General features: G+C 36.3%; 2 protein-coding genes across 9 annotated transcripts in view; one reads left to right on the top strand and one right to left on the bottom strand.

The window, feature by feature from the left end:
• CEP44 (centrosomal protein 44) overlaps positions 1-4,369 on the bottom strand; it is a 14,674-nt gene extending 10,305 nt beyond the window's left edge. For 2 of the 5 annotated variants that reach the window (XM_017816512.1, XM_017816516.1), the window contains exons 1-3: positions 4,120-4,367; positions 1,009-1,152; positions 257-404 (exon numbers count right to left, since the gene is read on the bottom strand). In XM_017816512.1, coding sequence (XP_017672001.1) covers positions 257-404; positions 1,009-1,097 — 237 coding nt within the window. In that variant the 5' untranslated portion in view covers positions 1,098-1,152; positions 4,120-4,367. Of the gene's footprint in view, positions 1-256; positions 405-1,008; positions 1,153-3,153; positions 3,256-4,119 lie in introns of those variants that run through there. The other 3 variants (XM_017816514.1, XM_017816515.1, XM_017816517.1) reach the window with 3 other exon arrangements.
• Positions 4,271-26,340, top strand: FBXO8 (F-box protein 8). Of its 4 annotated transcripts, none has more exons than XM_017816521.1 (6): positions 4,271-4,487; positions 6,224-6,557; positions 8,722-8,848; positions 15,989-16,107; positions 17,519-17,715; positions 18,513-26,340. In XM_017816521.1, the coding sequence occupies exons 2-6, from the start codon at positions 6,232-6,234 to the stop codon at positions 18,698-18,700; spliced, it is 957 nt and encodes a 318-aa protein (XP_017672010.1). In that variant the 5' UTR covers positions 4,271-4,487; positions 6,224-6,231; the 3' UTR covers positions 18,701-26,340. The 4 variants fall into 4 exon arrangements, with proteins under 4 accessions (XP_017672010.1, XP_017672008.1, XP_017672007.1 ...); XM_017816519.1 differs by having other exon boundaries at positions 4,434-4,487; positions 6,221-6,557; XM_017816518.1 differs by lacking the exon at positions 4,271-4,487 and adding an exon at positions 4,741-4,913.
• Positions 26,341-26,504: the final 164 nt, after the last annotated feature.

Genomic DNA, 26,504 nt, shown 5'->3' with positions numbered 1-26,504 from the left:
CAAAAAACCATATTACTGTTTCTGCAGCTATCTCAAAATAGAGAGACCGTTGGCTAACATCACCCATCCTTATTTTCATGAAAACCTAAACCCTTGCCACACAGTGACTTATTACTCATTTTATCTCCTAACAGAGCTACAGTTCACGTTTGTCGCCAAAAATTTTCACTTTCTAATAAAACTCATAGTAGGTGTTTAATTTTTGTGAGGCTATACTCAAAACTGCATTTCTTCTGCAAAGAACATAAAGACATACCTTATAAACAGCTTCAATAAAACGCAAGTCACTCTTTGCTGTCAGTTCCACATCACACTTTACCAAAAGCTCTGCTATGCAGGTTGAAAAAGAAGTAAAACAATAGTTGATGATAGGTAAAAATGCAGCTGGATCACCCTTTACTAACCTATTAAGAAACAAAAGTATTTTACACAGCAGAAGATAACAAAAGCCTTTCATTACATGAATTCAAACATTTAACTTGAAAGGCATTAATATAGCCAGCAAGTTATATCCAAGTCTCTCTTTCATTTTAAGGTTTTTTTGTTCAGGCATATCTCATTCAGCAGTTTTTACTGTTATCTGTATAATGCTCAAAAAAAAAAAAAAATTCTTGTGATCTTCATATAATTTAAACATTGACAGGTCTAAAGCCCACCAGCATTTTCAGCTCAACATTCAACACCTTTTTTTAATCTTTACAGGATGAAACTTCCTGAATGAAGTTTTGCAAGCACTTACACAGAAATTACAAAGGTGAGAGATTAACTGAAGAAAAGAGAACAGCAGAAGAGCAAGACAGTGATATACTTCAGGATTATTCTAAAGATTGCTCCGAGGAGGAAAACTGCACCCTTTTGTATTCCATTTCTCATTCACCAAACCCCAGCTTCCTGCAGACATATGCTCTGCTTACTCATCACTATGTGTAATGCTAATATTTATACCTAGCTTGTTTACACATCTTACTGTCATGGTGTATTAGCTCAAATTTTCACACTGCCACTTACACTGTATAATCCACATCTCTGGGATAACTTAACAAGCGAAGTCCTTGTTCTAGTTTTCTTAAACTTCCATTTAGGTCTCCTGTTGCCATTATTCTGAATGCTATTCTTCTTTCAGTATGGAATAAATGTAAAAAAGTACATCCCCTTTAAAAAAATAATATACACAAAAATTACAAAATGCAATAGAATTACCACTTAAATTCAAAGAGTTTTGCTCCCCTTTCTAAACACTACTATTTCCAAAGCATTACAATACAGCACAGAACTACAGCTCGATACCAATTAATACCAGGCATTATCTTCTTTCATTCGAAAGAGGATCAAGCAGTAATCTTCAATGTGATCAACTACCAAAGAGTTTTAAAGATATCTGGAAACATAAGAATTAAGAATTTTGTGTTGGCTAGATCCACTAAAACTGAATGAAAACAAGTTTCTTGGCTGTTTCAAAGGAGCAGAAGTTCCACAAGTAGTGAAAAGCTGCATTCTTCAGTTTAGAATGCTTCTTTTCTCCACCTGGCCCTAAGCTCACTGGCCAAAAGAGCAATGTTTGGCTTTGTAGACATCAGAAGACAGGACTAGCAACTCATCACAGATAATACTTCTCTATTTAGACAATTCGTTAAATACACTTAAAATTGTTAAGGGGGAGGGGGTAACAGAGTGGTTAGATATTTAGGCAAAATAGTTTATTGGGATGATAACCAAAAAGTCTTTGTTTAACTTCTACATTGTAACATACAACTTGAGAATCCACTTTTAATTTATTGTAAGCTTTGCTTTGCAGAAGAAAGAGACTTTAGAATCTAAGGACTTGGTGCAAACTACAAAAAGCTCTCTTCCTGGAGAACTATTCCACAAGGAAACTGAAGACTGAAAAAAAAAAATAAAAAAGAGAATCAGCAAAGCATGAAACCACCAACATCCAAATCAGTTTTTAGATCTATCAAAGGCATAATTAAATACAGGAAGCACCCACTTTTAGTATGTACCAAACAGAACTGATTAATAAATTGTCAAATGAAAGAAGAGAAGACTGGGGAGAAAACAAGAAAAAAAAAAAGAAATTAAAAATTGCCATAAGAGATCTAAAAGTACTGGCAATTCTGCCTGGCTGGCATATAGTAAAATGAAACACCTGAAGCAGTACCTTCAAGTATCAGTACTAATAATTATCCTTGAAAATAAATTTATATTTAAAGACAGCCTAAAAATACTGTACCTTGCAACCATTTGTTTATATGTAACCAGTATTAGCTCTTCTCCAATACAAAACTTTAAGAGCACAGACTGGATCATAGCCCAGCTCTTAAGTCACAACTGAAAACAAATGCTTGCATCTTAACAACCTGGACAGACTGACAGAACTTGAGAAAGCCTATCAGCAAACTATCAAAGTCAGTGTTTTTTGAATCGTTTAGAGGAGATTAAAAAAACCCTAAAATCTGGAATTTGAAAGCTGACACCTCTCAAAGAACATTCTTCCTCACATCCTCAAGATCTGCTTGTGACTGGCTTAATCCTCTACAGTACTTGCCACAAAAGCCTCAGTTAAAGAGTAATGACTTCAGTTATTAAGCCTTAGAATAGAAAATCACTGTTCAACTTCCTGCTAGAACCTGGGAGATAATTGCTTGCCACTGTCTCCACTGAATTTCTTTTCTTGCCAGAAAACAAGTACTTTGAAGCCTACCAGTCCAAGCAGTGAAGGGGCATTGACAGACAACCTATAAACGAAGCAACGGTCTCAAGAGACAGTTAAGGCTTGTATTAATGGTCTGGGTTTGTTGAGGGCGTTTTTCTTCTTGTGCTTCTATGGTGTTTAATCAGCAATCCTCTAGATCAAGCTCTTTGCATGTGTTCTGCCCTTCTTAAAGTATTTTGTTCCTATTTAATTATGGGGTTCTTTCAATTTAATCATTAGGTTCTCAGTTATTAGTTGTGCTAAATGTAAGTACACAACACTTGCTGTTGAATGTTTGGGACAATTTAACCAATTTGTTTGGAAACTGAGACAGCTATTCTTCCTGCATTACCTTACAAAGTGATCCATCCTATGGTTTTGCCAGTTTAACTACATATGAAGACAAGTCTCAAAGAGTCTGATATAAAAATGGAGCTCTAACCTGCAATGCAAATACTCACAGAAGATACTCTCACAGGAATTTGTCTAATCATACAGGCCATTTCCCAAAAGTATTTACAATCCTTTTTACACTGGACCTCTGGATGTAAAACCAGCAACTACTGTTACAATAAAACAAAAAAACTGCTATTACTACAACAAAACAAAATAGCTTGAGGTCATAAACACTGAAGTTGGTAGAAAATCTTACAACACAGTAAAAAGTGGCACGTAGCTTATGCCTGTAGAAACTCATAACAGAACGTCTACATAACATTGGCTGTCTAGAATAAAATCGGTACAACAAAGTTTTAAGATATGATAACACAGAACTGCAAGTGGATCAAACAACAATTCTCGAAAACTGCACATGGTATTCAAAGAATCAATGTAAAACAAAACAAAACAAAAAAACAAAAACAAAAAACCACCAAAACCAAAAAAAACCAAAATAGCTACCCTATACAGGTTATCAAGTATCTCAACACTGTAAGCATTGTCTTTGAAATGCCTAACAAAATAGGTTTCTGATTTCCTCTAATTGTATCTAGACGGTCCTCTTGCATGGGGTGGGGAACTGAGGGGAAATAGCACCATTACGCAGAGACGCAAAAACGTCACCGACAAACAGTGCATTTCGCTATCGTGCCAGATACCGCCGTCGCACTTGGAGCACACAGGCAACTCGAACAGGAGCGAACCGCACACGGAATTGCGTGTCATTGGCTGGCTGCCCTGGGCGCCACCGCAACTCCAGCGGGAAAAACGCGTGTCCCCGCCAGGACACGGCGCAGCGCGCTGAGGCGAACTCGCCAGTGGGACTGGGGCCGGCTCCACATCCGCCCTCCCTCACACTTGGACAGGCCGGAGGCCGGGCCTTCCCCGCCTGGGGCTCGCCGGCCCCGGGGAGAGGCAGAACCCTACACTTGGAGCCGGCCCGCAGGGCTGGGACAAACCCCTTCCCCGGGAGGGATCCTGACGCTCACCCGCGCCAGGCGCACCCCCGTGGGAACCCCGCAGTTCCCGCCGGGAGCGCCGCTGTTCCCCCCGGGAGCCGAGCCGGGCACACTCTGAATCTGCCGCCGCGAGCCCAACGGCCACTTCCGCTTCCCGCGCCCCCCGCGGTGACGTCACTTCCAGCAACAACAGCAGCCGTCAGAGCGGCCCAGTGGGGACACGGGGCGGCAGCGCGTTCGTCTGCCGAGGCTCCCTCCCAGCCCAGGCTCCCTCCCTGCGCCCCTCCGGCTGCCCCCGCCTCTCCCCGGGGCCGCGCAGCCCCTTCCCGCCCGGCGCGGCTCTCGCACGGACGCGGGCCGAGCTCGTCGCGGCGGCGGTGGGACTCGGGCTGGCTCAGGTACGGCCCGCGGTGCCCCGGGGGGGCGGGCGGGCGGCCTGGCCAATGGGGAGCGGGGCCTTGGGGGCGGCCCAATGGGGCCCTGGCGCGGCATCGCCGGGAGCGGAGCGGCCTTTCCCTGCCCGCCCTGCCCTGCACGGCCGGGCTCCAGGAGCCCCTGTGTGGGGAGGGGCGCGGCCCGCGGCGGCGGCGAGCAGCGCGGCTGCGGAGCTTCTGGAGACGCGGGGCGGCTTTGGGCCTGCGGGACGGGCTGTGTCTCCACCCGCCAGCCTGGTTGCCCGGAGTCAGTTTAAAGCCCTTTAGGACTCGCACGGTTACGGGCCTCGGTTACGAAGGAAGGAACGTTCTCCTGTGGGGATGATTGTGGCTGCAAAACGGCAGCCACAGGGCTCGGTTGCCATAAAGCGGAGAGCATTTAGATCAAGAGTGCGTGTTGGTTTTTATTTAACGAAGTAGAAACCGGTGCTAATGCATCATTAATCAAGATTGCTTTTAGTATCCTATCGTGCTTGTCAACACTGCTAAAGAATTTATTATGTAGTAGCAAAGTAACATGAAAAAGACGCAATTAGAATTTAAATCAGCCTTTGATAGATACCAGACAGAGCCGGAAAAGATCAGCAATTTAGAAACAAGCTTGGTTATTTTTACTGTGATAGTTTTTACAGCCAAGCTATCAAGGTTTGAATTCCTAGATAAAGTTGTATCATTGGAAGTTTGAAAACATACATATGAGTGGCCTGTTGAATCTGGAGATTGAATATGTATGTTCAAAATAATTTAAAAATGTATTTCTGGATACCATTACTTAAAAGACTTTATTATAACAATGGGATTGCTCATCTTGTGTTACGAGTGAGTTCTGAAAGTGTTTTTCCTGAATTACTACAAAGCTGAAAGTAATTACATGATGAGGAAGATTATATGTGTTCTAACAACTAGCATATAAACTGCTGAATAGCTACACGGATATTGGAGCCTTGTGGATTTCCAGCAGCTGGTTCTAGAATGGTTTAAATTGTGTCTCACTTTGTTTCTTTTCTAAAATTTTTTCAGTTGGTCCTTAAAGTAGCGAATGTATTTTTTAGTCTTTTTTACATTACAAAAAGGGTTTTTATACTATTTCTGCAGTGATGTCCTCTTTTTAAGTATGTGAGTACATTATTCTGAAGGATTTGTGTTAGGACACTAGGCAAGAAAGCTTGAAAAGATACTCATTCTCTTGTTTCTAAGCACCCAAAATCCTTACTGCATTATCCTTGAAGTCATGAAACTTTGTTTCAGTGTCAGTCACAACCTCATCTTGTGTGCTACCCAATACTCAGGGCATTTTTGTTTTTCTTTGTATTTTATAGTGCTTCGTTGACGCTAAATGGGATATTTTTATTAAATTTTAAAGGAAGTCTAAAGATTCCAAATGTTCTGAAGCTTGAGGCTTCCTAACTTGCATAGGATATAGATAATATTTGGTACTCTTTGCAGAAGCTTATTGTTAATTTTGTAACTCTTCAAGCATGGAAATTTTCGAAAAAATCTAGGCTGTTTTATGGGTTTTGTTTTCAGTATTTTTTCAGTTGCTTTATGAAGACAGGTGACATGGTCACCATAATTTTGACAAAACTCGCTTTTTATCTATTCAGATCAGTCCTACAATTCTATTTTGCAGTGTGTGCTGAGTCTCTTACAAATGTTTATTAATAGCCGTCAACATTGAATTTGGATTTTGTGTCCAGCAGGCTCGCAGATGGGTCAGGGACTCTGGAGAGTTGCTAGGAACCAGCAATTGCAACAGCAAGGATACAGTGGACCAGGCTATCTTACCAGAGAGCATGGTAGGAGGGTAGCTGCTAACGTTTCCAATACAAGCCATCGCAAACAAGCCCAAGGAGGCATTCACATCTACCACCTGTTGAAGACAAGAAAATCTAAAGAACAAGAAGGATTCATTAACCTGGAAATGCTGCCACCAGAGCTTAGTTTTACCATTTTGTCATACCTGAATGCAACTGACCTCTGTCTAGCTTCATGTGTCTGGCAGGATCTTGCTAATGATGAGCTCCTCTGGCAAGGGTAAGCATGAACAAAAAAGTGTGACCTGGACATTATAAAAATAATTAGATTTTAAATTTGTCTCAGTAAGTGCTTTTTGGCACTCTGACCTTAGCAAAGGATTCCTAAGTTAAATGAGTTTTGACATAGAGGAAGCATATATAGTTTAAAAATGTGTTATTCTGGATTTCTAATTACTATTGGGTATTTTTGGAGATTACTATGTACACAAGTGTATTTGGCACAAGTGTATTATTACACACCTATTGTTTGGCATATTATGGGGAGAAAAAACAGGACTTGTTTTCACTTTGGTATTAGCTCAAAGCACATCTCAAATGTTTGTATTATTTCTCTGAACTTCAAACCAGTGTCTAGCTTGAGCAAGGAATGCTATTCAGACAAACTTCCAAATGAAAAGACAGGATAACTCATCTACTATATTTGTCTTAGAGCAACTTAGGTGTATGTTTTCTTGGAAGACAGTTATGGAGGTGGGAAAAAAAAAGGCTGGTTTTTCTCAAGTGAAATGTCTGCAGTCTAGATTTAAACACATTTATGTAAAACATGTGCAGAGCTTGTATGTCTAGGAACATTCTTTCATACAAAATACCGTAATATCAAAATGTAATTAACAATATTTTCTTTGATATTTTAAGTTTTACAACACTAGGAAAGACTCATGATGTCATACTTATCTTCAGAGTAGATGGTTAGCAAAACTTGTAACTTCTTTCACATTTTCTTACCCCTTAACCAACTGTACTATATCTGTAATAGTTAGGGTTTTGTTCAGGTTGTTTCTTTTGCTTTCATTGTGCTCTACATCTCTTCCTTTCCTTGTGTATTTCCTTGCCCCTCTGTGTTTGAATTAAGCAGCTTCCCTTCCTATCCTGCTTTATGAACCTAGCAGTAGGATAATGCAATATAATTTCTTAGTCACAATTGTTCTGCTGTTGGGGAGTGTTGTATTGACAGGAAATAGAAATTCCAGTGAAGGATACCAGTAACCTTCTAAGTTTATCAGTACACATTGTACTGTGCTCACTTCTTGGTACCAAACCCACCCTAAATAGAAATAAATTCCCTAGGCTAAAGCTTGAAGATATTAGAGCTTCTTTGTTGTATGCAGTGTATATTCTTAACATACAGGGGCAAAAAAACCTCCAATGTATTTTCCTCAAAGTTCATTCTGGAAAATAGTTTGGTCATTTCTAGTGAAATCTTTCCAAATAATGGTCACATTCAAAGTATGCCCTTTGGTAATGAAAATGTGTCCTGATTTAGCAGATTAATAAGAACCTCAATTTGCATAATCTCTGTAGACATCTACAGATCTTCAGCATTCCACATGTATTGGATGCATTTAAGCTTTGGCAAGTCCTGTGGCTGCGGTTCCAAACTCAGTCCAAATAAGTCCCAGGTCTGAACTGAAAACAAAGTCTGTGCCATGTCTTCCTTGCTGGTCCTAAACATTGTGCCTAATTAGTTACAAAGCAGGTGTGTTGAAGCAAAACTACCAGTTCAATAAGGAATCTAGAGAGCATAGAAAATGAGAGTTTAAGGGGGTTTCAGATGGTGTCATCAAGGAGACTGAGATGAAGGACAGAAAATAATGAAACTGAGATACAGAGTCAAGCTGGGATGGAAGGGAAAGAAAGTGAGAAGTTATAGAAGATATGGAGGGATGGGGGTAGATCTAGTAATTAGGACTGGCCAAGACATGAAAAAGAAGATTCTGGTAGAAAAGGTGGGGAAAGTGGTGAGTTAATGGCATGGTTTTGTGCAGATGTGGTGTCCCATTCGCTGCACAAGAAAAGAAACACAGTGTTTTATTTGTCATAATACTGCAGGAGAACAACTCCTCACAGTTCTCATTCAGATACTACCAGGGCCAGAGGTCTCCACTGTGTAGATTTCCTTATGATGCCACCTACTGGGATATGTTTCGAGTTTGTACTCAAATACACCAAAACCTCTGTGAGAAGAAAACAATGATCATATAATTGAAGATTGTGGCAACATACATGCAAAAGAATTAATAACTGAAAGAATTAATAACCTATTTCTAACTTTTCCTATAGTTTGAGTATTTAGCTTTCCAGTGTTGATTACAGTTTGCTTCTGTAAAATATATTTAAATTCAGAAAAGAATTTTTATAATAGACTAATTCTGTTTTCATAGGTTGTGCAAATCCACTTGGGGTCACTGTTCTATATATAATAAGAATCCGCCTCTAGGATTTTCTTTTAGAAAATTGTATATGCAGCTAGATGAGGGAAGTCTCACCTTTAATGCCAACCCTGATGAGGTAAGTGAACTGTTGATGACAGTAATACACAGTTAAAATAATTGTGATTGTTTTATAACTATAGCTATATAAAAACCAAGTTTTAATAAGTGTTTGTTTTACTGTAGGGGTGGTTAATACTAAGCTACAACCCTATTCTGGTCTTTTTTTGAGTATTGTAGCTGTGCACACCATTTACATGACTTGCCTCTTAAGTACTCTGTACACCAGTCTGACCTGTGGATGCCAGAAATCCATAACCACGTATTGACTTAGGAAAGAGGCACATATCCTAACTGAAGAGACAGCAGTGAATTTTTAAAGGATAATAATACACTTCCATAAATTAAAATACTAAAATGCTTCTACAGAGTATGAGTTTGGTTCCACTTCAGGTAAAGTAGAATGAGGTATTAAGTCTGACTACTTCTGTGACAATTATGTTTTGTTGTAAGCGACTTTTACTTAATTTCCACTATCAAGGGGCAAATCTTGAAGTATTGTGGGAAAGATATACTGCTGAACTATTCTGAAGTTCAGTTTGATTTGATTTCTGTGGATGTTTGTATTGCATAATCTTTATAGTATAGAAAAATATAAATTTATCTTCAAAAAAATACCCCATGTCAAATTGAAAGGTTTGCATTTATTAATTCATGTAACTAACTGGAACAGTCAGTTTCTTCTTTCAGTCCATCACCTTTCAAAGAAGAAAAGAGTATGAAAGTAGACAACTTTTGCCTTGAAGATATGCAATTAGAGCCCAAGTGACTAAGCCAGACTCCTTAGGAGTAGGAAAGGAGGGTACACAATGCAATATTGAACAAAAGTAGCATTAACTTCCTGCATATAATTATGCATACACAAGGAAGTGATAATTGAATAAATCCAAAGTAGCAAAAGGACTAAGAGAAATGAAAAGATATACTTCTAGAAGCAAATTGCACTCTGCAGATATGTTACAGAAAACATGAACTTGTTACCACAGGGTGAAATAAATAAAGCAGTGGTATAAATCATTACAATAATGTGATTTTGCTTAAGTTCTTGCTTTATCTCATATTCTGCTTGATCAAGAGACCACTACTTTTATCAAAAATTGGAGTATTTTGTAATTTCTCTCATAGAACTCTGCCTTGAATTCTGATACACAGTGTTGAGATATCAGCACCTTGCCACTTGAGTGATTAATATTGATTTTCAGCAGAATTTTCATAAATTTAGTAAAAAATATAAAGGTTTTCAAATGAAATGCAGTATTTAGGTGACTTAAATGTTTTCAATAATATATCAAGTTTTAATTGGTAGCAACTTTGTCCATCCAAATTTTTCTTTGTATTTCAGTTTAACATAATTTTTCACTTAACTATGTGAGTTTATAATGTGCTGTTATATTTCAACCCTATATAAAGTAATCTTCATATGTTTAAAGCATTTGGAGCCTTCACAAAAGGCACTTAATAAAAAAATCCATTATTTTTAAAGGAAATTAAGATCTGCTGATTAGAGCTAACTTATAGTATACCTAAGTTAGGTATTAACTTTATTATGCTCCTCTTGCTTCTTATGGGTTCATTATGGTTTTATTGTACAATAGTAGTACAAACAGTCTGCTTCAATGAGAGATGAGAACCTCGGGGTATCTCCTAAGGGCTCTGTTCCTCTCTCCCTGTGGAGCACCATAGCCTGGTAGGAATCATTCAGGGCCTGAGTTTCAACAATTGCTTTTATCGTTTACAACTGTGATATTGGCAGAATTATTATTATAAGGACACTGTGACTGGACTATATGATATGAGGTTCCACTATTACAAATTGTGTCTCCGAATTTCCTGCCAAACTCTGCTTTACATTTGATAACAGACCTGATCAAATTACTATAAAAATAGGAATACTTACAGCCACAGGAGCAAGATTCTCCAAAGGACACCGCCCATGTCATGAAAGTGGGTAACCAGGCTCCACAGCAACAGCTCCAGAGCTAGCGGTGGCTCACGGGGTAGGGAAGAGCATCTACACACTTTGTGGTAGGATTCTCTGGTTAGCCATTGTTTTGTGCATGGTGTTGTGATATCTGCTGTAACTTAATGTGTTGATTGTGTGCATGAGCTTGCATAATTCATAACAAGTGCTCACATTCAGCTGAAAGGATGTGCCTAATCACACTACACATAAAAAACCCCTCCAGTGCATGTTTGGGTTGGGGTTTTTTTTGTTTGGTTGGTTGATTGGTTGATTGGTTTTGTTGGGTTTTTTTCATATGGCGCCACCATTGTAGCCAAGATTTTGGAACCTGGTTTTTTGTTGTTTCTTTGGAGAGGGGGGAATTTAGTGTCAGTATTAACACATGAGTATGAATATTACGTTGTTTATCTGCCTATATGGTCGCTGCTGTATTTTATTTTAAGGGGAGTGTATGGTGTATGTGAAATATTTCTCATGCAGTAGTCATTTCATCTCATGTGCTTATGACTCAGAATTTGTAAGCAACCAGAAGTTATTTCCCACTGTTTTGTATCCAGTTTCTAACTCCCTGCAAAATATATTGTTAAGTTTAGTATATGGAGCTATGCTATGTAGTTAAAATTGAAACTGAAGGTACAAAATAAAATCTTTTGGTCAGGAAAGATCTATTTTTTTTTCATCCTGTCAGTCTTTAATGAGGTTGTGATTTCCTTTATATAGCATAATAATAAAGTTCAGTAAGACAGTGCTTATGCTAAGCCTGGCTTTCCACTCTTCTGATTGTCTTCTTCACTATCAACTGCCCTTAGTTTTTGTCAGGGAGGTCAGTTTTTTCTGACCTTTTCCTCATTTTAAATGATTCGCCACTTGTATTTAGCTACCTTACCAGACTTTAATTATAGTGTGTAGATGGTGGAATGTTTACAATGCTGTATATTTCTAAGCAGGTTTTTTTGAAACTTATCCTATTTCATTATCATTTACTAAGCAATCCAATTTTTAGATGCATTGATTTATCTGTCTGAAGACTACCAGAATTATGTGTATGCTATAGGGAGAAGAAGTTCTTTTGTGTGATTTATCAAAAAAGTTGGAAAGGAACATACAGCTCAAACCTTTTGAAAACTCTACATTAAAGTCAGAGAGGTTTAATCTTGTAAATTATTAGTTATGGATTCTGTGTAATGTGGAAAATATTTCTGTGTTCTACTTGCAATTTCTGCCATCATAAGTTTGTATCACTGAAACTGTATTTTAAAGACATACAGTGAAAGTGACACTGAAATGTATGTTATATATTGTGTCCACCTTTGTCACCAAATTACTTGATTCATTACTTAGTAAAAGAATCTTAAAAATTTCTAGTAGAAAATATCTCATCTGTACTGTGCATTTTTTCCAGAAGATGCACCCTGAACTATATAAAGATACTGCATTTCCCTAGAAAAATGGGAGCAATAATACCATACATGTCTAATTATTATTTACTAATAATGTTAGTGTTACCTAGAATCCCCAATAAGAAATTGGCACCCTGCTATGCTAGATACTCTATATACAGAATAAAATGACAGTCACTATCTCCAAAGAATTTAACTAAATAATTAAGCTATTATTTAAACTTGAATTCATATATTTTCTCAGCTTTTCTTCAAAAACGTTTTAATTTTGTTGGTGATTAAAATCACCTTTTTTAAATACAGTACAGACTAGAAAGAAATGAGCACTTCGTTGATACTTCTGTAATCCTACCAAAATGTAAAAACTTATTACTTGCAGTAATATAAACCATCTAAAAATGTTTATGTAAAGATGCTACTAGTGTTTTCCTTAGTTACCTTTAAAAACTCTTAAGCTAAACAAATACAGCATGTGTAAAGCCATTTATGTGAAATTTGAAATATTAAGTGAAATTTGTCTTTATTGACAAATGTATTTGTCATATATTTTCCTGCACTACCTTTAAGTAGGCATTAGATAAAAAGCTTCATTGTTTCCCTACTCTGACTTCGCAAACAATTCCATTTGAATATAAAAAAGAGAAATTATTTATATATGTAGAAAAACACTGATTCCAAAATTTCTGTGCCATTAACTTAGAATATGTCTGGTTTGTTTTGTATGCATATGTAAACAGAGGTGTCAAAAGCAACTACAAAAGTTTTAATGTTGACTGCTGTACTGAAGTGTTCTGAAAGTACTCCTAGCAGCGAAGAAAATAAATTCAGAAATGAAACCAATACTGAAAAATAAAAGTTTTCCATTTTAGGTATCCTATATGGATATAAACAAATGCAAAGGCTCTTGGAAACAGGCAGAAAAGCAAGCAAGAAGTGTCAGTGCTGTAGTAGAATAGGTTGGGAAAACAAGCATTGTGTGCATAGAAAAAAAGGAGCAACTGTAAAAAATATACTGAAATACAACAAATGGCTTTTGTTGTTACTATTAGTCTATAATTATGATTGTTATTTGCATATGTAATTTAAATCAACACTTCCATACGTTGATATTTTATCCAGAGCTGTCTGAAATTCAGTGATAATATTCTTACCACAGAGGCAAGGCATCCTTGAGGCATCTCTCCTAATTCTCTAATGCTAAGAACATTATAGTGTTCTGAATCAGAGTTAAAAGAACATACTGTATGTGCTCATCCCTCAGTGTCTCCCAAGTGTTAAAAAGGCCTCTTCAGACCCAGCAGAGAGTGGCACAGATCTGCCTACCTGACTGCAGTCAAATGTTTCCTAAGGGAATCGCCAGCTGACTGATAAATAATCTTAGCGTAGGTTTTAATAGTGTGTAGAACTACTTATTTCAGCTAGTCTGTATGCCACAAGTGACCACCCTAGCTACCAAAAGAGATCTATTTGAAGTGTGGTTTCTGAGAGAGTTTCCAGGCAGTATTTACAGTGCTACAAAAAGCAGATTCAATGACATGACTTAACAGAGAAATCAAGTCTCTGCTGTTGCAAAGTGGTTTTGATAGCTTAGAATGAAATAAAAAGCAACTAAAAATGATGGCATGTGGTAAATATCATTTATACTCTGTTTACTTGTGAAGGAGTTGAGGAAAATTAATGAGACTGCATTCACAGAGAAAGATATTATCAAGAATTAAGTGGTGGGGGGAGAAAGAGGGAACTAGAGACAGGGAATAAAAATGCTGTGCAAACACCTCGTAGCCTATCAGGTGAAGATTGGATGTTGAGTTGCAATCTAGTGCATGAGAAAGAGGATACAGCATTTACTGTCACAGAGAAACCAACCCATTGTCTGTCTTAAAGAAGGTGTTATTTTCATTCTGCCTCATCTATGACATGCCAGGTATTTCCTGGAAGTGTAGCAGAAGTGTTTGTTCGTTGTGGCAGGAATGCTACTCAGACTTCCTCGCCAGGCTTCGGTCGGTACTACCTTAAGCAAATACCTGTTACTGAAGCAAAAGTGTAAATCTCATTAAGTTGGGATATATGTAAAGATGTTCTGCTGCTCATCTTACATAAATTGCCAAAATTCTTGAGGAATTAATACACAGTTGTTCATTTTAATCTCCCATTTTTAGTTTCTTATTTAACTCTAATTCAAAAGAGTACTTAACGTTATGTTGTCCATCCATGTTATGGACAAAAATATGATCTAATTTGGACTGAAATGTGAATTTATAGTGCAATACATGCTTCATTACAGTCCTAAATACAGATTCTATTAATTCTATTAACATTGCAAGATTTATTTTTATAAACCATTTTTAAATGAAATAAATATATACCAATTAACAGATATTTTCTATAAATATATAAGCAAAAATTATGGAGTGGTAAAAATAGCTAGTTAATATTACAGGTGTTTCTTGGCTTTTCGCTTTTGTTCTTAAACATATTTTCTAATTACTTTTTTTTTTTTTTACTTGATGTAACTGAGGCTTTGCTTTACTAAATCTGCTTCTTAAAATGCTCCAAACCTGCACTCAGTCCTTTTATTTCTTTTTGACACAAAATTGAAGAGTACTGGGAAGTTTAGCTTACGCACTGAATGACAGGTTGCCCCTACGTCTTTATAGATGTAATGTAAACTAAAAGGGCAAACTTGCAAAGTATTTGGAAGCCTGATATCAGCGGATTTATGAAAAAATATTTCACAAGTATTTTAAAGGTGATTTAGGTTGTGCCCTTGGTACACTGTTCTGTGCAGAAATGCACTGTCCTACATGTTCTGCATTTCAATGTTATTCTACAGTCAAGATATATTGTACTTAAGTCTTGTAACAAATGCTCAGAACCGCTCTCAGCCCCTACCAAACTGAATTGGAACAAGTTGGTTAGTTATTCTCAGGTTTAGATTTTTGTTATTGAAAAATGTGAATGTTTTTTAAATCCATTAATTGGGTTTTGGTTTCTGAGATCATAAGGGAAATATTTTTATGCTTTGGGATATTTCAATGACCAGAAAGAATCCTGAATATCACTGAAATACTTTAAAATTAAATTTGGCATGTTTATTCTGCAAGAAATGTGTGCTTGTAAAAGTGTAAAATTGTGGAAATCATAATATGAATATGAAATATATACAATTCTGTGTTTTTAAACTATTTTTATGTTAGGCATAGTGTTCTTATTTATGTGTATGCATATTTATATATGTTGATATTTACCTATGCTTTGAAATCAGCGTGCTTGTGTTTATTTGCATTATTACACATTTAAACAAATGCATTTAATGCATCTATTTGAATGTGATACATCGTATACGTGTGAGAACATTACTGTTTTAATGGAAGATATAAAAGACTAAACACATTATGGCTAAGATTTTCTTATTTACAAAAGTTATGAAATTAACATTATGGTCCCTGCAGCATTTTAAATACTATTACAAAGTATGAAAATAAAAATACTCATCTACACTGTAAAGAAATTATTAAATAACCATCATTCTCATTATAGGGTTCATAATTTAAAATTTCCTACTAAGACTGAATGTAAAATCTCAACCATAACAATAAATTGTTTCTTTGCATTTGATTTATAATTTTAGAGTGTATTGTGCATGTTGAAATGTGATTTAGAGGAGGAGGGATCATTCTGAAAAACAACCCAACTAATTAGTAGGATGACATTCCTACATTGTGAAGTACAATACTTGTTCCCAAATACATTATGAAGATTAAACAAATTTATATGTACATGTATTTTATCTCAGGGAGTCAACTACTTTATGTCCAAAGGCATATTAGACGATTCACCAAAAGAAATAGCTAAGTTTATCTTTTGCACGAGAACACTAAATTGGAAGAAGCTGAGAATCTACCTTGATGAAAGGTAATTTGAATTTCTCTTAAAACATTTTCTATGAATTTTCAATGTATAGCACCATTCAACAGTATTTTGTTTGTAGTGATGCAATTTTAAAGGTGTAAAAAGGCAAGAAAATGCAACTAAATGATGCTGCTAAATCTGAACAGTTATTCAGTTTAAGTATTTATGTGACTGTAACACGTTATAAGGACCCTCAAAAATACCACCTATAACAATTAGTCTCACATCCTGGGATTTTCCTGCATTTTTGCAGTTCTGGGCATAAATTGTTTTGAAGTTATGGTGAGCATTTAAACTGCGCAGGATAGTCTTTGCACTGTTTAACATTCAGATTTTATAGATATTTTGCTACTTTTTTTGACTGGAGGGGTTTTTTTTCCCTATCTAGTATGGATATTAGTCAGAAAAATTAGTTATCACTTTACCAAGGGTTGATAGATTTTTAACTAATTTTGAATCACCTAACCATTATTTGATTGTCTGATATTTCTCAACTGCAAGTCACAAACACCTCCTAAGATGCAGTGGTGCATCCTCTTAGAGGCATCATGAGCTGCAGTAAGGAACAGTCTCCCTGCTGTAGTGTGCTCTTCTGTCTCTACAGTACTTTCTTATGCCATCAGGTTGGAGTGGGACGGTATGAGGAAAGAGGAGCACCAGCACTTTCAACAGAAGTTGAAAGAGAAGGAGAATAATAAAGGCATCTAAATAGAAATGCTGCTGTCCTTCTGTTCTTCCTAGCAGGAATCCCCTCCTGCTTGTCATACTCTTGAACTTGTACTACTAAAGGAATAAAAGGAGTTATTCTGTAGTGTTATCACCACTGACAGTCCTGCGCTGTAAAACTTCAGATTATCAATCTTTTAGTCAATAGAAAATACACAAAACCATTTAGTGGATGAGATTGCAAGTTAATATTAGCAACTACTGCCATTCATCTTCCCTTCATAAACAGTGTATTCAGACACTAAAAATAAAAACCAGTTTTCTAACGTTGAAACTCCCATCTTAGTACTGAAAGGTCTAGCTGAAGTCTGATTTTAACAAGACACTCCTATAGCAGCTTCTACTTAGGCACCCAAATGTGTGACACGTGAATTTATTCCCTTTACTGTCTTTTTTAATGGCTTTGTCACAGTTTAAAGGAAGCAAAGCCTCCATGTAGACTGATTGAATATACATATAAAGAAATTTTCAGTTCTGATTAATGTATATTTTTATAGTATTTGGCTACTATATAAGTGAAAAACATGTGTAGATATTATCTTTGTGCTTTTAGTGATGATTTTGCCTTTCAGCAGAAAACAAAGATCCTACTGTTCTAGAGCTTTCAGGGTTTTTTTTAAAACCTACATTTTCATATTTCAACAGTTAAAAGAAACTTCTCTAATAATGTGAGTTTTCATTCTACCAGGCGAGATGTTTTGGATGACCTTGTGACGCTGCACAACTTCAGAAATCAGTTCTTGCCAAATGCACTGAGAGAGTTCTTCAGACACATTCATGCTCCTGAGGAGCGTGGGGAGTACCTTGAAACTCTCATAACAAAATTCTCTCACAGATTCTGTGCTTGTAATCCTGATTTGATGAGAGAACTTGGCCTTAGTCCTGGTAAGCAAAAATGAGCTTTGATTTTGTGGATCAGTCTTTTTGTTTCTGGATGATACTACTGTTTCTGATAGCTTTAAAATCGGCACCTAAACACATATTTCTGAAAGTACAAACATGGTTCAGTATACAGTCATAATTCCAGTTGGGTTTAAAAAAAAAAAAAAACAAAATAATAAAACCCAAATATACAGATTCTTTTTTTAGCTGATTAATAGAGTTTATTTCCATGTTATCTTTCCTTCACTTTTGTCTGTGCTTCAGCTTTTTAATTGAGTTTTTTACTGTCTCTGAGTTTCCTCTTGCGAAGTCTTACACACTTAGCATTTTACCTTGTGGATAGTCTCACAGAAATGAAAGGGAATTTTGGGCCTCATCGAAGTTAACAAGCATTTCTAATTTGTTGGGGGGAGGCAGCTTTCAGCAGTGGAACTGCTTACTTTTGTAAAGATAAGCTTTTGCAGGATATTGGCTTTAGTTCACAAAATCTTCAAGAAGCTGTTTAAATGAACATGAATAAAGCCCTTAGTGAGTTTTGGATTATGTAGAAATATTAAGAGATTTGTGAATTCTCATTTGGCAACCTGCTGACATTATTACTTTGAAAGTTTCTGTATTCAATTTCATTTCACTGGGATACCCCTTTGAGTTGTTATATATGTATATATATACATACATATATGTAAACAAAATTATGAGCCCAGATGATGAAGACCATAAGGTTCTTAGAGAGGAAACAATATTTTTAATGATCACAATTTCTTCTTTAAACTTTTTTTTATTTATTCTCTCTTGTCTAGATGCAGTTTATGTACTGTGTTACTCTTTGATTCTACTTTCAATTGATCTAACAAGCCCTCACGTGAAGAACAAAATGTCAAAGAGGGAATTCATCCGAAATACGCGACGAGCTGCACAGAATATTAGTGAAGATTTTGTAGGGCACCTTTATGACAACATCTACCTTATTGGCCACGTGGCTGCCTAAAAGCACAATTTGCTAGCACTTAAAATTTGTAATTTTCAAACATTACGTCAATTCAAGACATTAATTATTTTGTAGAGATGGGGGTTATTTTAGTGCTGGTCATTCTAACCTCTGTATGCAATCAAAGTTTGTGTGTGTAAGTGTGTGTATGTGTAAACTACCTTTTCTATCTATTTACTATGGGAATGGAAGGACTTGGTTTTCATAATTTTTTTCAGTTTTGCACAAAACAATGCCATTAGTCTGACACAACCATTTACGAATGTTAAACTGACATTACAGTCTAAGCTGACAAAGTGGTGAATTTGTGCGTTAGATCTGCTTGAAACTTTAATAAGTTCATTCTTTTTAGGATACTGTGTAATGTGTATATATTTAACTGAAGAGATTTATAAGCATAATTATTTTATTGTGAAATATTTTAACTAAAATTTCTCCTCTTATCTCTTAAAATAGTGTTGTACTTTTGTTTGCATTTTTTTTTTACAATGCTGACTACCTCAGATGCATAACTTAGAGAAACATTAGTCTGAGTACTACAATAAAGTTTATTCTAGGAGATGACAACACCTGTAAAATATCTAGGCTGGTATTTTATACTATATTTACTAACTTGAATTAGCATATTGCCAATCTGCTATTCACTCAGTTTTAAAGATTACAGGCTCTATTTTAGATGAACCCTGATGTCATACAGGGATTGCCAAGGGAAATAATGCAGTGTACAGAGAGTTTTACATAATTTACATATATAACCTATTTTGCAGACACTAGTTTTTGGGAAACAGGGCAACTACAATCACTTATTCAGCACAGTAAGCAAGGAGAAATCCAAGCAGGAAAAGTAGTGGGGGCTACTAACGTGTTGCTGCTTTCAGCTGGTTCCCTCAGTCTAGAAGTGTCAATGATGGAAATGCCTGGGCAAATACATACCAGATGGCTCATTGCTAAAGCTGTTAAAAACTGACTGTGCAAGATTAGAGCAGTGACTGTGCAGAATTCAAGAGCCGTTTCAGAGTCAGATACTGAGTTACTTTTGAAATCAGTCATATAGCTAGCTTTTTAAACAGTTCTAGATTTATGGAAATACTTCAAAAATTACTTAGGTCAGGTTGTGTCTGAAGTATGTAGAATATTAGCAGTGCAACTGCTATGCATGTGCAGGAATTGAGGTTTTGCCTGGTGTTTGTTCAGACAACTCACAGAGCAGGGCTTTTCTTAAATTGACATAACATAGTTAAAATAAGAGCTGTTTTTCATTAGGTTTGTTTACATAATATTCAGCTATCAGTAGCATCTGGATTCATCATGGCAACAAGTACATTTATTCTTTTTTCCTACCACACCATGAGGTGAGGTGGGAAGGCATTCTTAGTTCATTAATTTATCAGATTAATCTGATCTTCTATGTAGAAAGCCCATGGCAGAGCCAGGAACTGAATGCATACTCCTCATAGGCACACACTTTGCCTACGCTGCTGCTTTCCATTTGGTACATAGGGAGTGTTATATTTTATTTAGAAGTGAGAATAATCATGGCAATGACAGTCCACATAAGGGCTGCCTAAATGACAGGAAGAAAAAATGTAGCTATTGCTGCTATTTCAAGTGTTTAGTACATTTTGTTTATAGCTCTGGTCCACATATAAAAATGCACACAGAAAAAGTTGTACTTTTTTATTATATTACCTTTAATCAAGTGTAAATGCCATTTGTATTTATGTAGCATACACACACAAAGCCAGGAGCCAGCAGTATAGCAGCTGTCTTCCAGACAGGTTTACAGTATCACTTGCCTCTCTCAGGATAACTACTCTTCACCCTGTTTTGTTTCATGTATTTCAAGAAGTCCAAGGATGTGTTCTGCAGTGGTCAGTCAATTAATCTTAAGCACAAATAAAGAGTGTGTGGTTTGGTGGGGAGCTTTGTTTAAGGCACGGGTTTCTGCTCCTGTATTAGAAAAATAAATTAAAAAAAAACTAAACAAGTGGGAAAACTTTTAACATAACCTGTAAAGCCAACAATAAAGGACAAGTGTCTCCTGGGCTCCTTAAAGTGATCTTAAGTGGACACTGCAGAATACAGTTTTCTAGAAAACACTCCTCAGAAGTTATATATGTAATAAGAAGAATGCAGTGAATTTTGAAGTTAAAACTATTCTTATTAGGAGATGTTTTCTTCTCAAACCATAAATGCAGAGGAAGGCTTAATTCTTTTCTGACTTGTATTTAAGTTGGCATTAGTGATACTGGTTTTGATTTTGCACTGATAAGAGAGCATGAATTGTTAGTCTGCATTTCTCTTAATTTCCATTTACCCTGATACAAAACAAAGCCTCCAGGTAGATAGAACATGGTTTTTTTCTGGAGTAGATGAATGCGTCTATTAGCAAGGTTTAGAAAGCTTCAAGGCCAGTGTAGCAGCCAAGAAGATAAATTAGAAACAGGGTGATATGATTAAAATTTCCATAGGACAAGTCCAAGGGAAAAGGAAACAAAACCGTAATGGCATACAGATAACCACATCTGATCTTCCCAATAGGATTTCGAACAGTGTTAGATGATTAGTGCCCAACTCATGTCGTACATTATGTTTCTAGCTCAGAGCTGAACAGGAAGTAGCAAACACAACATGCGAAGTGTGAATTCCCTCAGAGGCAACCAAGAAACAAAGAATGAATATAGATATTTCTTCTGTCCTTTTTTTTTTTCTTTCCAGTTGGAGTCTTTTTCCAGGATGGCTCAGAAGTAATTTTTTGCATTTTAATAATCTGGACCTTATGTGAAATTAGGCGATTTTCTGTCTTAAAAGAAAAAATTAGTCATAAGCAGGTATAATAGTACTCTTACAAAGTGAAAAAAATTCTCTTAGTCATCCTCCAAAAACCCTTTACAAAACTGAGTTTTGGGCAGTGTCTTCTTCAATGCACATTGCAAAAGAAAATAATGATAGATACTTAATTGATCCAGGTGTCACTAAATGATTTGATGTGGAAATAGCTACTTGATCAAGCACTTCAGAAGACTTAGGTAGAGGATTCCATGCCTGATTACATGAGCATGATCAACCTATAACTGCAAAGATTCCCAAGCTATTGTGATTCCACCACTGCATGTCCTTTGAACTTTGGCCATGTGGTGTTGCCTTAATGCTGAGTGTACAGACTGTACACAGCACCGAAGGAAGAAATGAGCCTGCAGCCTATTGCCCCGCAAACACTGGCTATTCTGGTCCTAAAAGACACTGGAATCGTTCTGAATAACCATTTCTGAAATTTTGCTAACTTCAGTATATACAGATGTGACAGAAGGACAACTGTTCTGTGTTCATGTAGGGGAAGTGTGTCTGCCTGTGTCCATGTAAAGTGTCGCACAAATAGAGCTCATTGTTGCATGTATTAAATTCTCAGACTCTCATTGCATTTATTGAAGGAATACAGCATATGTTGCCTATTCATATGGTAGTTATAGGCAGTATCTGATATTATACATTTTCTCAGACTCTATTTGGGTCTAGAATACTTTCCATTCAAACTCTAAACAACACGTTTATACATCTTTGACTTTTTAAAATTTAAATTAAATTTAAACTTCAACATACAAAAGCCCAAACAAATGTAAGTTAGAGATATGTCTGTCAATTTTGAAGTGAGCAAGAATATCGCATTCAGAAAAAAAGTTTCAATTTGTTCTGTTCAACCTTTCCCTTTCACCCTCCACATTGGAAAAAGAAAAACTATAAACAGTTCAAAAATACAGCTTTAGGAAAATAAACTGACTAGCTGGGCAAATAAATGTTACTGTTTCCTCTTCAGTATTCTGCAGTTTATTAATGTTCTTTAGATAAAAATTGCCAACAGGAATTGCTCTTTTTTGAAGTGGTAATAATTTTGTTTTCTGTGTAAGGATGTCATTGTTCACTATTTGTTTATATTTCTGTTTTTGGAAAACAAGTATTAAATTATTTTAAGTACTTAAACAAAATTGAGGTATACCTACTTGATCATGTTAAAATGTCAAAATAACAATAATAAGTATTTAGAAAAGTCACATTTACTTGACTTCTATTGGATGGAGATTTTTTTCAAGTATTTCATGGTTGTATCAGATCTCATAAACATTAAGGCTGATGACTTGTTCTCTGCCATTGTAAGATCTGCCCTTTTGAGTAACAAAGCTCAAAAGCACTATTAAAATGGAAAAAGAACAGACTTAAAGTATTTCCTGTGTCTCCCATAGGCACGTTATGGTTTCATTTTGCCTTAAAGAGAAATAATATCCAAACTTTTATAATCTACATGTAATAATGATTTTAATAGGATAAAGTTTTAGATGATATTCTCATATTATTTATCAGATGTTAAAGTTCAGACTTGCAATACAATATGCACAATTAAATCATGCCCAAATAGCTAGGATTGGTTTCAGAAATGTGTATGTAAAAAACTTAAAAGAGATCACATTGCTCCTTCATCACCTCTGTTTTTGCTGGCATAATGTTAGTAGATTTGCAGTTTTCCTTTCTTACTCATATAAATAGGCTTAGAGAAAAGATGGATTAGAAAATCTTTACATAGAATATTTCCGTTTCCGTTTTACTTAAATTAAAAAGGAACTTTCTGTATTTACAATTTTACAAAAGCAAAAAACTGCAATTCATTGAAAGAAGGAAGAGGCTCTAATTTTCAGCTATGTGGTTCACTCATAGTATCTAATACAGAAAATGAGCAAAAAGTATTTTTCAGATTCCTAATAATGCAACAAATGCATTATTCTTTAAGCTTAAAAATGCTGCTTATTAATAGAGTATGTGTACCTAAAAAAAAATCAAGCTTATTTATGTGAAAGCAACATGGTCAGGATAACAGTTCTTTTCAGAGAGAGTATTCATTTGTAAAAGTTAGCTTTCTTCTTGGCAGTGTTGGAGAGGAATGTTGGATTTAATTTAAAATGATTAATGAGATTTTGTCAGACTCCCTGCCTTTACCACCACTGCAGTTTGTCAGCACAACAACCTGGGAAACCCGGACGCCACTCTGTCGCCCTAAACTGCTTTCCAGGAAAAAATAAACCTGAGTAACTAGTGCCAGATACATGTCAATGGTATTGTCTTTCAGCTGTTGAAAGTTTAACTGTAAATTGGGACATTTACACATTCTGAGGAAGTGAACCTCATTCGTTACTTCAATAGTCTGTTTTTGACAGTGAATACCAGAGCAAGCACAGCCTTTATTATTAACCTTATGGAAAATACTATAATCCATGCAGAGGAGAAATTCTTTAACAGTGAAAAATATATATCAAAACTTGTTTAGCTACGTTTTTCTGGAGAAAGACCATCTACATTTCATTAGGAGGATCTCATCCTTTGAGCACTACACACGCCAATAGGTTGCTAGGAATGCTCTGTTGGACTGAAGGGAAATGCATCTGTGTTCACATGTGTGCCAGAATCTGAAAAGTTCACAATACTTTTCATACAGGACCATAACGTAAGAAAATGAGTAATTATTTTGAAATGTAAGGTAGATATTGAAAATTATTTACAATTTGCCTTTTTTGCTTTCCTTGTGGAAATTTGTTCTGTTGGTCTACAGCTTGAGCATTATGTTCTCCTTAACACATGAAATACACAAAAACTGAAAAGACTATTTTAATTTCAAAAGCAGCCTTCCCCTTCCAAGGAAACACATTCCTGCCTGTGCTGCAAAAGTCTTTCTGCAGTCACATAACGTTGTATCAACAAACTGACCTTGCATTCACTCCTGTGGACCCCTTTGTACACCAGTTCTATCAGATAAGTCAGCGGGCCAAAAATCCTGTGAGGCTTCACAGTGATGTAGATGGTGAAAAAGACTTAGTACTGCTCTACTACACTAGGCAGAACATATTCCTTATGAGCCACAATGGCACACTTATTCTTTGCATGACTTTTATCTTAGCTATTTCTTGTGTGTTAAAAAAACTATTTTCACAACTGCAGTTTCCCTGTCTTCCTATCCAGAATTCGGACTAATTGTCTTCATTACATGCAACACAATTGAATTGAAATATATTTTTATAACTGGAGAACTTCTGAAGCTTACTTGCCTTCAGGCAGCATAAATCACCTGCGTAAAAAAACAAGCAAGAAAATCACAGAACTGCATTAGCAGTGCTGGAGAAGTGCATCTCTCAGTGTGCTTCTTAGTCAAAATCAAGATGATGTATTTTTTTACATTAAGTGTAATTCTTGTTTCTATATTCCACTTAGGAATTTATATCAATAAATGTATTTGCTACTGCTCCATGCTGTCAAGTCTGACAGTGCCATTTCTGATTTTGTACTAGCAAAAGCTGGACTTTTTTTGGTTTGGTTTGGTTTTTCCCTTGGCATAGCAGAGAAATTTAGAATAAATACTCAACGTTCATTTATCACTGCAAAAATATAATAAAAATGCTTGACTCTTTTTTCTCTATATATAAGCTTTAGATATGTAATAAAATATGGAAGTCACATGATTAGTAATCAGCTTTTGTTAAATTCTTTTTCAACTTTTTAAAAGTAAATACATTAGTATATGATTTTCCTTTCTTGCTATTAAGTGTTCACAGTGCACATAGGGCTGCATGACATATACTGAAAATCACAGCACTTACAAGCCTAATTTGGAGTTTTAAATGGTACATAGACTGACGTTCTGATTTCCTATATAAGATAGATTTCATTTAAAATCATAAATTGTCGAACATAAATCAAGATTTATGATCTGAGTCTAAAGATTCAAGTTAGTAAAACAGAAAGAGCCAAGGGAAGAAATGTTCTTTGATAAGATTTTTCATTAAAACTAAAATGTTGTTGGTTTTAATGCAGATGAAGACAGACGTTTTAAAGAGGTGAGATTAGTGGTTTTTGTAAGAGGAAACCTGGTCCCAGACTTGTTCAGACCTCATCCTCCCTCTTTCCTGCAGTAACATAACAGCCTTCCTGCCCTGCCCAACACCTCTTCACCTCTCCACAGCTATCCACAGGGAGGCTGAGCAGTCTTCCATTGCAGTCTACTCCTCTTCCACCAAATTAGTAAATAGACTGCATGTAGTTTTGTTATTTTTAAAATATAAAGTGTTCTCTGTAATTTCTTAACAGTGGATAAATAACGGATAAAAGATAAATTAGCAGTTAAAATGTATTCTCAGTATCAATATTTTCTAAGAACAGACAGTTGTTCTATTATAAAAAAGGAACAGAAAAGGAAGCCCATGTTGCCATGTGGCAATGGATTTGCCATATGTAGGATGGAAGAAGTCCTGTCAGAGATGGACTAGTGAAGAAAAAGAAGAAAACAGCTCGAATGTTATAGAAACAGAAGTTTTTAAGGTGGTTTAAACAGATTTTAAAATGGCTTTTGCTTTTCTGCAAAGTCATTGCCCCTTTTTCCCCGGACACCCCCTGTGAAGGACTATTGTCTCCCATACAGGAGTGTCCTGGGAAGATGTCCTGAGGTGTTTCTCATTGGTCCTTGTTAACCCCTTCCCATTGGCTGTTAACTCCTTACCTGATTGTTTTTTTCTGTATGACCCTGAACCTGTAATTGGTTCCCTTTTGACCCTCCTAAAAGCCTTATAAACCCCTATCCCACAATAAACTTCCTTTTTTTGTCCCTCCCTCCCTGGTGGTCTGTGTGAGCTCCTTACAGGGTTGCCAGGCCATGTGGCGGGGGGCAGGGGGGAAGAGCATTCACCTTCCAGGTAATGGGCTGGCACCCAGGGCCTGAAGGTTTCCCCCTCCAACTAATCCGTCGTATTGCCAATCATAGTTTTATATC

The sequence above is a fragment of the Lepidothrix coronata genome, unplaced genomic scaffold (genome assembly GCF_001604755.1).
Source record: "Lepidothrix coronata isolate B3197 unplaced genomic scaffold, Lepidothrix_coronata-1.0 Scaffold56, whole genome shotgun sequence".
Taxonomy (NCBI): Eukaryota; Metazoa; Chordata; class Aves; order Passeriformes; family Pipridae; genus Lepidothrix; species Lepidothrix coronata.
Note: the sequence above shows the minus strand (reverse complement) of the source record. Positions and strands in the feature narration are given on the sequence as shown.